This window comes from Mesoplodon bidens (genome assembly GCF_964165515.1).
Source record: "Mesoplodon bidens genome assembly, chromosome: 4".
NCBI classification, from domain to species: domain Eukaryota; kingdom Metazoa; phylum Chordata; class Mammalia; order Artiodactyla; family Ziphiidae; genus Mesoplodon; species Mesoplodon bidens.
This window is the reverse complement of record NC_138160.1, coordinates 114777277-114789841: the sequence shown is the minus strand read 5'-3', so window position 1 is coordinate 114789841 and position 12565 is coordinate 114777277. Positions and strand designations below refer to the sequence as shown.

The window sequence follows — 12565 nt, the reverse complement described above, 5'->3', positions numbered from 1 at the left end:
AGTCATTTGGGGCTTGAGGTGGGCACGAGCCGCGCGGGACTTGCAGGCCAGATGCGTTTCTTTTGTGCGGCCGCGGGAGAACTCTGTGTGTCACCGGGGAAGGAGGGTGAGGCGCGGCGAGGCCGCGGGAGGGGGGAGGCGTCGGGAAGGTGGCTGCGGAGGGGGAGGGCGCGGGCGAGGCAGTGAGGGAGGGAAGGAGGGAGGGCGGCAGAGAGGGCGCGGCTGCTCGGGCGGCTCGCGGCTGGATTCCGCCCGCGCTCCCTCGCTCGCTCGTTCGCTCCCTCCTTCCCTCCCAGCCCCCTCCCACCCAGGCCCACCCCACCCACCACCCCTGGCGCAGGGACTGCTGGAACCTGGCGTGCGCGCTGTCGCTTTAAGACAGACTCTGCCGGCGCCGTCCGGAGCCTTAGAAACCGGCCCCGGATCGGGAGCCGGAACCGGGGCCGGGCGGGCGGCTGAGGCCCGAGCGGCGGGAGGGCAGCGCGGAGCGCGAAGCCGGGCTCCCGGTCGCGGGAAACCGCTGCCGCTGCCGCCCGCCTGGCCCCGCAGCCCCGGGCGGTCCATGGGGCGGGCGCGGCGTCGTTTCGGGCGCGGGCAGCCCTGGGGGGCGGCCGCTTAGGCGCAGCTCTCTTGTCCTCGCAGGTCGCAGCCAGGGCGGCCGGGCGCGCCCAGCTCCGGCCCCCGGAGCGCCCGCCGCGGTCCCCGCCTCCATGGACGCCTTCAAGGGGGGCATGAGCCTGGAGCGGCTGCCGGAGGGGCTCCGGCCGCCGCCGCCGCCGCCGCACGACATGGGGCCCGCCTTCCACCTAGCCCGCGCCGCCGACCCCCGCGAGCCGCTCGAGAACTCCGCCAGCGAGTCGTCCGACACGGAGCTACCAGGTAAGCGCGGCTCCCCGCGAGGCGCGCACGGAGCCTACCCGGGTGCAGGGAGCCGCGAGCAGGGCCTGGCGCCCGCTCCACGCCCCAGGAAGCCTCAGGACCTTTCCTTTTCCCATTCTCCACCTGACGGTGAACGCGGACAAGTAGGCGCTTTATGAAGCGGAAATTTAGTGCTTTTCGAAGGCACTTTCACGCAGTGCCCACGCGCCAAGTGACCTGCAGATGCACGAACCTACAACCGGAGGGTCGGAATGACAGCCCCTCTTGATCGGGGGCAAATAGAACGGGGAGAAAAGTTAGGCTTGCGCAAATGGTTGTCGAAGGGCCGCTTGGACCAAAGGAGAGGAGCAGATCAGAAAAGAATGGGCGGCGGGCGAGAGAAAGTGCCCAGAGAGAGTACAGACACCCCGACAGACTGTGGGCGACTGACTGACAGGGAGAGAGCTAAGAGAAGGTGGCGGGAAAAGTCGGAAAAGCAAACTGGGGGTGTGGGGGGGGAAACAACCTTAAGTAAAGGGAAAAGAGAGGACAGCGAGGGCGAGTGGGCCAAGAGGGGCGACCCGGCTCCGGTCAGGACCGCCTAAAAGAGGGATCCGTGCCCCACGTGCTCCGCCGGAGCCCGGAGCCTCCAGGCCGCGGGTCCAGGGCTCCGACTCTGCTCGGCCAAGTCTCCTTCCGCGCTGCCTTTTTGCCCGAGCTCAAGCTTTTTTCCCCGCGCCAGCTACTGGGCCGGCGGGTGGGCGGCGCGGGCAGTGATGAAGCCAATACCCGGCCCTACCCGGGCTCCAGGGTCTCCGAACGGCTCCCGCGCTCGCGGTCCTAGTTCGGCGCCGCCGCCGAGCTCCCCACTCCCCCGGCCGTGGGCGCCTCTTCTGCGTTCATTTCTTAATCCACCGCTGAGTGTTTCTCTACGAGTTTTTAATCTCTATTTATTTCTGTTTTGCATCCCAAAGTGACTTTCTCTGAGAGGTTCTGTTTGCTTGGTTAAAAAAACAATCAACGCTGGACGGTACTTCTGTTTTCAAAAGTTTTAACCGTGGCCTTTGGTTGGTTTTTATTTTTAAAACCCAGAGAAATACATAGTCATAGATTGCTTTAAAAACCCAAGGCTATGAGAATAAATTTTTTAAATTAACTGTATTTTTCGTTATAGAAAGAATTGCTATACTAGATATATTTCTCTGGAATTTAAAATATCTACATGCAACATTATTCTTCGGGAGATTTTAAAAAGTCAATCCAAAATGGCGCTTTTCTCCGGGATTTTCTCAAAATCCGTTTACAGTGATGTTATTTGGGGAATTTAAGTTATCTAACTATAGTGTTGTATTTCCCTGGGATTTAAAAATTATTTCTAGAAGGGCATTATCGGGAAGGGGTTAAAAAATCTATCTACAACAGTACATTGATTTTTTTTAAATCCCAGATAAATAAATGCCTGTGTCTGCCTGGAGTTTATACACTTAACAGCACTGTATTTAGTTAGGGGTGTGTTTGCACGGAGGTTTCTGGCTTCTTAATCTGCATTTGCTGTGTTTCTACCTGCCTATTTTTAAGAATTTGTGACCCTTTCTATGTTTTTAGGCATAGAGCTGTGAGCTTTTCTGGGCTTCTGTGTTTTGTTTTTAAATTCTTTTTCTTTGTGTTTCAGTGTTTCTATAACTGCATGTTGTTTGTGTAGCTTCAAAGAGAGAGAGGCTAGAGCCCCCAGGTCACCTAGACAGAGTCTGTGGGTCTGGGCTGCCTGGCTGCTGCCAGAGGGATTTTCTGTGCCTTAGGACTTGAGGCCTGGAGCTAAGGCCGAGAACCCGGCTGTGTTGTGCCTGCCCGGTGGGGCGCCCACACGGCCCTGGGGAGAAGAAATTGGAGGGGCTGCAGGCCACTGCCTGGCTCTTGCTCCACCCACCCCCCCAGCTTCAGGCTAGAAAGATTTGATCCTAGTTCAGAAAAGCACAGATCCCCTCTGATTTAGAACCCCAAGAGCCCTAAAAAATGTACATTTTCGGGTGACATTAACAGCAGAGCTCCAGCATGAGCCGAGCTGTGAGAGCAGGCCCTGCGCAGCTAGGAACCTAGGCCCACGTCTCCAACTCCTGGGCTCTTCTCCCAGACGAGCCTGATCAGAGGTGACTACTGCCTACCCTACCCGGCACAGGCGGGCTCTTTACAATGGGTACAATTCCAGGGGCCCTGGCGGGAGGGCGGGCCCCACCAGGGCTGACCACGGGCGCTTCGGTGGAGCCGGGATGGGGTGCAAAAGGGCATAAGCCCGAGGTGACTGGCGCCCTGTCCTGCCTGCTTCAGAGAAGGAGCGCAGCGGGGAGCCCAAGGGGCCCGAGGACAGCAGTGCGGGCGGTGCAGGCTGCGGCGGTGTGGAGGACCCCGCCAAGAAGAAGAAGCAGCGGCGGCAACGCACGCACTTCACAAGCCAGCAATTGCAAGAGCTGGAGGCCACGTTCCAGAGGAACCGCTACCCGGACATGAGCATGCGGGAGGAGATCGCCGTGTGGACCAACCTCACCGAGCCACGCGTGAGGGTGAGCGCGGGGTGCACGCCTAACGGGACCCGCGCAGAAGGCTGCCAGCCGGCCCAGCGCAGCCCTTGAAAGCTTAGACCCGCGCTCAGACTATCACTCTTTCCCACACTCAGACTTGCTCCCTCCCTCCACCGGAGGCGACTCCACCTTAGGCCCCGGTCTACCCAGCTGCTGCAGAGCCATTTGGTGCAGCACCCCTCGGCTGCTGCCTCCTCGGATCCCTCTGACCTGCATCCTACCTGACCCTCGGGCTCTACCGCAGCCCCCGCCCAAAGACCTGTGTCCCCAAGGGACATTCCCCTGCCCTGCAGAGCCCAGCACCCACTCGGCTGTTACCCCCTAGACTGAGCAGAGGATTCCCCGCCGCTGGGGACCTCCGGAGCCGCTGGCGCCTTCCCGCGAAAACGAAAGGGAAAGGCAGATCCTCTCTGGCAGCCTGAGAGAGGCCTGATAAGAGTGTAGGCTTGGGGGGGGGTCTCAAAACTTCCTAGGGCAGTGGTCCCACCCGCACACTGCTTCTCCAAAATCTCAGGATATTCTCCACCTGACTCTTTCTCAGCCATTCGGCCAGTCTGTAGGTGAACCCTTTCCCTAATGCTCTTTCCCGTAGGGTTGGGTTCAGGTGAGGAGGGGGGTAGCTCTGGTGGATGAGTGAGCCTCAGGCCGAATCCCTTTGGAGATGTAAGGTCTCCAACTCAAGACAGGACTGCACCCTCCCTCTTCTCACCCCTTGGTTCCCAGTGAAAACATGGCTGTCCTGCCAGAGCAGCAAGAGAATCACTTCTTCTCTGGGTACTGCAAATATTTAATCAGATATTGGGAGCACGTTCCAAGCTAAACCAAAGTCCTACCTGGGCCACAGAATCCCTGCTATAACCCCAGCTATCACCCCTCCCCAGTCAGGCTGGCCAGCCCAGTGGGATAGAGAGTGAAGACAGCACTCAGTAATCCTGAACTCACTAAGCCTGCCTGGGGTTTACGGTGGTACGGGTGGGGTGGGGTGGGGTGGGGGTGGAATCAGGCAATGTTAGTGCTGGGGATGGAGAAGGCTGAGATGCAGGGGTCCGGCAGGAGAGGTCGGGATACAGCCTGGGGCTGGTCGAGGGCTGCGGAGGGCAAAGGACTGGGACTAGATGAGGGTCGTCAGGCACCGGGAGTTGGGAAAGAAGAGGTTCTAACTGAATTTTGTGCGGAAAAGTGGAGACGGGAGAGTCGAGAGAAAATAGTAAGAAGTGAAAGGAAAAACATTTGGCGTATATTTAGGTAGCAGGAAAGAAATTAAGTATTTAAGAGAGAAGCAAAAGGATCAAGTATTTGAGAAAACTAAAGAATCAACCATTTAAGAGAAACAGTGAAGGTCAGATATTTGGAAAGAAGAAAAAACACTAAATATTTGCAGAAGAATCAAAAGGATCAAAAATGGGGGATAACGAAGAAAAATGGACTGTTTGAGGGAGAAGAAAGTGGTTCAGATAGTGGGGTGGACAGAACGAAAATAAACATTTGAGGCAGAAATGATAATATCAAATATTACCAATAAAGATGGAAACAGACTATCTGAGGAACGAAAAACAGACTGAAGAATGAGAGGAGTCGCAAGGTCCTATATTTCAGGAAAGAAAACTACCTTTTGTATTCGAGGAAGAAGAAAATGGATGGAGTATTTAGGAGATAGATGGGGAACCGTTTGCGGGAGAAGGCAGAAGATGATGGTTGAGAGAGGAAGAAAGAAAACAAATATTTGTTTTAAAAAAAGGATCCGTATTAGGAGAAGAAACCGGATTTAATTGGGGGAGAGGATAAAGATCAGAAAAAGGAAAAGACTAATATTTTCTGGAGACAGAAAGGGAACCATTATGGAGAGAAGGCAGGGGTGGAAATATCGAAGAAAGAAAGAAACGGTATTCGGAGAGAAGGAAGCGGGCGGAGGCCTCGGGGTGGGGCGGGGGAGGTGGAGGCGTCTTCCCGCCCTCCGCAGCCCTGACCCTTCTCCTGTCCCCCTCCCCTAGGTCTGGTTCAAGAACCGGCGAGCCAAGTGGCGGAAGCGCGAGCGTAACCAGCAGCTGGACCTGTGCAAGGGCGGCTACGTGCCGCAGTTCAGCGGCTTGGTGCAGCCCTATGAGGACGTGTACGCCGCTGGCTACTCCTACAACAACTGGGCCGCTAAGAGCCTGGCACCAGCGCCGCTCTCCACCAAGAGCTTCACCTTCTTCAACTCCATGAGCCCGCTGTCGTCGCAGTCCATGTTCTCGGCCCCCAGCTCCATCTCCTCCATGACCATGCCGTCGAGCATGGGCCCGGGCGCTGTGCCCGGCATGCCCAACTCGGGCCTCAACAACATCAACAACCTCACCGGCTCCTCGCTTAACTCGGCCATGTCACCGGGCGGCTGCCCGTACGGCACACCCGCCTCGCCCTACAGCGTCTACCGGGACACGTGCAACTCGAGCCTAGCCAGCCTGCGGCTCAAGTCCAAGCAGCACTCGTCGTTCGGCTACGGCGGCCTGCAGGGCCCGGCCTCGGGCCTCAATGCGTGCCAGTACAACAGCTGACCGCCCAGCCGGGCCACGCGGGCCGGCGGCCGGCACAGCGCCGGGGCCGGGACCGGGTCGGGTGCGGGCGCGGAGGACCTGGTGCCTGCGCGGCCCCCTGCTCCCCACCTCCCCACCTCCGGCTTGGTTTTGTGTTTGCTTTCCTGGACCCCACTCTGCCCTCCAAAACGAGACAAAGCAAAAAGACGTCGGAGAAAAGTGCCGCGAAAAAAAACGGATGAGTTGCAATTTTCCTCGGGATGGAGCGGGTGGTGCGTGGTCGCTCGCTCGCTCGCTCGGGGCCCGGTGGGCCACTCTGCGGAGGGGACGCGGCGCGGGAGGCGAGCGCGGAGGCCGGCGGCCGGGAGGAGACGCCCCGTAGCCCGCGTTCCCGCCTGCGAACTGGAGCGCGGACCCCCGGCAAGCCTGGGCCCCAGCCAGGTGCGAACCAAGACGCCCCCTCCGAGCTGGGCCCGGCCGAGCATACCTTAGCTCGATCCGGATCCAAGTTGGAGCGGGCGTTGGGCCAGGGATGACGGTACCCAGTCCAGGGTCGGGATCTCTCCGTGGAGCCGTACTAATGGCTCCGGCGCGCCTCGAAGAGCCCTTGCCTGCCCCGCAGGCTTACTTTAAGGCCAAGGAGCTGCAGCTGGCGGTGCGGACGAGGCGGGAGCATGCGGAGTGCTCGTCTCAGAGCATCCCAGCCCCCAAGCTTCGCCGCAAGCCCAGGCCCTCCCCTCAGCTCCCGGCTAGAAGGTGGCCTGTCTGTCCGGCGAGGAGTCGCCTCCTCACCGCCCGCCGTGCAAGAGTCGAGCCGGGAGAGCTCGGGGAGCGGCCGGGGCCCCACGCCGTGCCCACTTTGCACACCCGCTCTCCGGCCCGCGCCCCTGTTTACAGCGTCCTTGTGTATGTCGGACTGACTGTATAGAATTATAAATCTGTCTATATCGACTTGTCCATGTACATCTATTAAAACCATAGTACGAGCGTGCTAACCACTGCCGAGCCCTGACTGCTTCATTCGGTCTTGGAGGGAAGGCGGGTAGAAAGGGAACTGCACCCCCGTGGGCCCTGCGAGCAGGAGAGAAGAGCCGAATCCGACCCGGCCAGAGGACCCTACCCCCACTTCCCCACCACCATTCCAGACCAGTTCAACCCAGCTCCCTTGAGGGCGCAGCCCACCGCTCCGAGCTTCCTTTCCGCGCGCGCGCGGCGGCAGGCGCGCGCCCGATACTCATCGGCGGTGCGGCTCAGCCTCCCGGCGCCGCGCGCGGGCCGCTCTAGCCTGAACCATCCGCCCTACCCGACCGCCGGATTCTGCAGGCTCTTCCCAGACTGGGTCTGCAGTGACCCTCCAGGCTTTTAGGGTGCTTCGCGGCCTTTGTCTGCTGGGAGCTTGGCGGTGGGAGCCGCTGAGAGCCTCTTTAGACCTGGGGTTGCCTGTTCTCCTATAGGCCCTGTGCCCCCACCTTGAGCCCTGCTCTGGCTGTTCCAGGAGGACCGAGGGTGCTGGATCCGCCAGAGTCGAGCCAGGGCCTCCACATCGAAATCCCACCCAGGGGCATATGGCTGTTCCGGTGAAAGTGTCCATCACACAGAACTCACTTCTCACTTACCTTACATCCCAAGTTATCGGTCGCTCCCGCCGCCATCCTCCCCCGACTTTTGGAAACTACTGAACAAGATCAACCTGTAAACTGCCTGTGAAATTCTGCTTCCCTTAAGTAAGTCACTTCTAATGGCAAAACAAAATGTCTGCAGCTGTAGCCGGGGAGGAAGGAGGGGTTGGTATTCTGCTTTAGAGTCACCTTGTGATTGTCACTGCCCTGGAGCTGGACCCAGGCAAGCCCTAGATGGGAGTGGGGCACAGCCATGGGCTTAGTCATGAGCTAATAGCTGGAGAGCCCTGTGCACACATTCCTAAACCAGGTCAACACTGCCTCTGAGGTCAGGAGTGTTGTCCCTTATACAGATGATGGAACCAAGGCTCCATCACACTATGCACTGGGCCAAGGTCACACGGATTCCAAAGCCAGGCATCTTTCCACTTGTCTTCTCACCTTCAGATGAGGAGTGAGGAGGGGTCCTTGGTGGAGGATGGCTCAGCCTGATGCTGTAGGACTTGGAGTGAAGGGTTCTGAGAAGGACAGGGCCAGATACACAGGCTGGAGGAGGGGAGAGGGAAGGTTGGGGCAGGGGGCTGGAGCCCGACCACCCCTCCCCCAACGGCTGCAGTCCAGAGCTCCGACCCCTAACTCTCTGGAAACATAAACACAATCACATCTGGACTCAGAGTGCCTCCCCCAGCCTCACACATCTGCCAAGGCCAGGGGGCCCTGGTCTCAGCTGAGAGCAGGAGGCAGGGGAGACCTAGAAGGAGCTGGGACTGGAGAGAAGTGGGAGGCAGAGAGGCCTCTCTGAAAGTCAGGCCCGGTCTCAGGTGAGAGGAGGACCGAAGAAGAGCTCTGGTAGAGACTTAGTGTGGAGGTGGGCCCAAAGGGCAAACAGCTGCAGCCAGGAGGAAAGGCAGAAGCAGTCCAGAATGACCCCATCATCCATCAAGGACCACGGCCAAAAAGGTGAGTGCAGGACCCAGCCTTGGGCCCCCCCCATCTATTCTGTGCCTGCAGATGGTACCCAGCCCTCCCCAGCTACACCAACTGCAGGGTCATCTCTGGAGCGGGGATAAGGAACACACGGGGTTCTGAAAGCCAAGTCCTCTGAGAAAAGGCAGAAAGTCCTAGTCCTGCTCTGCCTGAAAAAGACTGGGGAGGCTTCATTTACTGTGCTTCTGCCCTTGGTGCTGGGGATGGAGAAGTGGGAAACAGACACAGTCCCTGCTCTCATGGACAAGTAAACAAACACATATAATTACAAACTGGGCTGAGTGCTTTTGAAGAAAAAGAACATGGTGTTGTGAGTAAGAAAAAATGAAAGTCCTGCTTCAAACAGGATAGGCAAGGCTGTTCGGGGGGGAGGTGGCGCCATCTCCATCTTCAGTGGCAAGCGGTATCATATACTGAGCCCATTCGGGGTCCAGGGCCCTCTGCTAAGTGCACGCTTCTCATAGATGAGCCCCTTTTACCTGCACCGCAGCCCTATGAGAATGATCCTCATTATCCCCTTTCCCTGATGAGACCCCTGAGGCTTAAAGAAGCCACACAGCAGGAAGTGATGGAATGGATTCAAACCCAGTCACTCCCCACTCTCCACCTTCCGTACTGGGCTGCCCCATGCCAAGCACCATGGGCAACATGGCAGGGGAGGGTGTCTGACCTTGAAGAGATAATAATTTCTGCTGGCCACACAGGACTAGCCCGCAGGAAATAGAAAAGCAGATTTGTTCTTACTTGGTACTGACAAAGTGACCCCCAAAGGGCCACTGCAGATTTAGAGGGGCCATGAATTAGGGACAAGAGGGCAAGAGGCTGGTGCCCAGCACCGGTTTGAAGGCACTGTGGGCACCAAAGGAGAATGGGGTGAGCCACTGTGTGCAACCCCTGTAGTGCCTGGTCATCGAGGGAGAGGAGCTGAGTCACCTCCCCTAGCTTTATGGCCCTCCCTCTGGGCCACCAGAGTCACCTGGAGGGGGAGGGGGAAATCACAGCTGGAAAAGCTGCCTTGCAGAGGGGCATTGCCTGGGGAGTCCAAGCCCTAGAGGTGGCTCTGGGTGGCCCTTCAGCTCCACATGCCTCAGCCTGTTGCTGCCCCAGGAAATAGCAGTGGGACCTCAGTCACAAAGAGGGCCAGTCTGGGAAATGAGAGTGAGGGTGGTTTTCTGCCCAGGGACCTCTCCATTTTCTGGGCCAGTTACTTGGCTCTGGCATCCACAGGAAATTTTGCTGTGGTCTTTGAGAGTGAGAGTTTGAGTTCTGGCACTACCTCTGAGTTGCCCTGGACAAGAGGCTTAATTAAGGTCTCTGAGCCTGTTTCCTCTTCAGTAAAAGGGAATAATGACAATCACTTCACACAGCTGTCTAAAGGATTAAATGAGATAATGCACATAAAGTGCTGGCATATAGTAAGTGCTCAGTAAATTGTTATTGATGTTGGAATTGTTATTGTTGATGTTATTATTATTAAAGTGAGATGTACTGCCTCTTCTCCTGAGGGCCCTGTCCCCCACTTTCCCCATTAATAGGGCATCTCTTAAGATTCTCAACAGGTCATTTCTGAAAATGTCATTTGGGGCCCAACTTGGATTTCCCTCCAGCTTTGCTGGGTGCCATGAATGTGAGTCATGATTGACAGTCCTGCTGATTTCCCCACCTGCCTTACCTTCCCCACTCCATCCCACCCCTGGAACCATCCTAGACTTGGGCCCCCAGTAACCCAGCCTTGGGCCCCCTGTAACTCTCCTGATGGGAATCACACTGGTGTTGGGCTAGGGCGTGGGGGTGGCGGGGAGATAATTATAATTCGTGTCCAGAGGCTGGACTCAGCTGTGCTCTGGGAGAGAGGAAAAAGGGCCCAGGCCCCGGGATTTGCCTTTGCCAACCTCATTCGGCTAGGTGGGAGAGGAGCGGAGGACACAGGTGACATCTGGGACTGAGGAAGCCCTCGGTGTGGGCAGCAGAATGAGGTGGGCAGGCGGGGACACAGAGAAGCTTCCTGGTGAAGGCAGGGCCCTGGAATATCAACCATGAAATCCAAACTCCTGTCTTGTTCAGTGTTACGAGCTTCTCGTTTCCTAGATGGGCGCTTCCAATCTGCCTCCCAGGCTTTCTCTCAGCCCTTGCCAATCTGCCTCCTTGCCCCTCTCCCCACAGGAACCCCAGTCTTCACCCTCCTGTGTTGCCTTTGCAGGGCCCTGGGCCTTGCCTCCCAACTGGCTGTGTAACCCCGAGCCGGTGCCCACTGATCAAGAGGCTGCAGGGCACCCCGGAGACACAGTGCCAGCGCTCAGCCAGGTTGGGGAGCCTGTGATCCCATGAATCAGGATGCTGCTGAGGAGCAGGTCAAGGTGCAGGAAGCTGCATTTGGAGCAGGGTGGAGGCAGATGAAAGCTTCTCTGGGTGATCGGGTCACGTGGCCGCATGCCTCACTATGCGCCTTCCCCTGCTGTGCACTGTGCTGTACGTGTTTTATTTATCTTGTGAGCCTCCTTTTCTAGATGAGGAAGCTAAGGCTCGGGGTGTCATATGACCTGTCCAAAGGCACGCAGCTTTAGAGCCTTGGATCCCAGCCTGTCTGACTGCAGGCAGAGCCTGTGGCTTAACTTCTGTGGGGACGGCCTCCTGCAGGCAGGGTCACTGCAGCCCCCGAGAGCCAGGATGTAGCGGCCAACAAGTGTGGACAGCAATGTGTGGAGAGTGTCTGCACACAGTCGGTGCTCAGTAACGATCTGCTGAATAAATGAAGTGAAGGGCTGCCTTCCTTTATATGTCACTCCACAAGACATATCCTGGCCTTCCTCCCTCTCCCCACTCCTTTCTCTCTTCTCTTGCTTCTTTCCCTCCTCCTCTCACTCTCTCCCTCCCCCCTCTCAGCACAGGCAGCTCCTGGCGCTGCTTTTAAAAGTGTATCTGAACAACAACAACAACAAAAATGCAAAAATGGGCAAAGGACTTTGAACAGACATTTCCCCAAAGAAGACAAATGGCCAATAAACACATGAAAAGATGCTCAACATCACTAGTCGTTAAGGAAATGCAAATCAAAGCCACAATGAGATACCACTACACATCCATTACGACGGCTCTTACCAAAAAAGCAGAAAATAATAAGTGTTGGTAAGGATGTGGAGAAATTAGAACCCTTGTGCTTTGCTGGTAGGAAAGTAAAATGGTGCCACTATGGAAAACAGTATGATGATTCCCTAAAAAAAAAAATAAACAGAATTACTATACTATCCAGAAATTCCACTTCTGGGTACATACCGAAAAGAAACAAAAGCAGGGGGCTTCCCTGGTGGCGCAGTGGTTGAGAGTCCGCCTGCCGATGCAGGGGACACGGGTTCGTGCCCCGGTCTGGGAAGATCCCACATGCCGCGGAGCGGCTAGGCCCGTGAGCCATGGCCGCTGAGCCTGCGCGTCCGGAGCCTGTGCTCCGCAACGGGAGAGGCCACAACAGTGAGAGGCCCGCGTACCGCAAAAAAAAAAAAAAGAAACAAAAGCAGGGACTCAAACACATATTTGTACACCCATGTTCACAGCAGCATTATTGACAATAGCCTAAAGGTAGGAGCAACCCATGCCCATCAACAGATGAATAAACAAAATGTGGTATGTACATACAATGGAGTACTATTCAGCCTTGAAACAGAAGGAAATTCTGACAGACCCTCCTACATGGATGAAACTTGAAGACATTATGCTAAGTGAAATAGGCCAGACACAAAAGAACAAACATTGTATGATTGCACTTGTATGAGGTACCTGGAATAGGCAAACTCATACAGACAGAAAGTAGGATGGTGGTTGCCAGGGGCAGGGAGGAGAGGGGAATGGGGAGCTAGTGTTTAATGGGTATAGAGCTTCATTTGGGATGAATATGAATGTGCTTAATGTCACTGAACTGTGCACTTTAAAAAAGGTTAAAATGGTAAATTTCATGTTATGTGCATTTTATCACACTTAAAAAAAAAAAGTATATCTGTGTCTGTGCCTCTACCTTATC

At 56.4% G+C, this 12565-nt stretch overlaps 1 protein-coding gene across 1 annotated transcript; it reads left to right on the top strand.

Moving 5' to 3' along the window:
• Positions 1 to 710: 710 nt before the first annotated feature.
• On the top strand, positions 711 to 6107 carry PITX1 (paired like homeodomain 1; the record flags this gene model as incomplete). The annotated part of the gene is made up of 3 exons (XM_081232941.1): positions 711 to 879; positions 3184 to 3416; positions 5426 to 6107. 3 exons carry the CDS (start codon positions 711 to 713, stop codon positions 5966 to 5968), a joined length of 945 nt encoding a protein of 314 aa, XP_081089067.1. The 3' UTR covers positions 5969 to 6107.
• Between the last annotated feature and the right edge of the window lie 6458 nt (positions 6108 to 12565).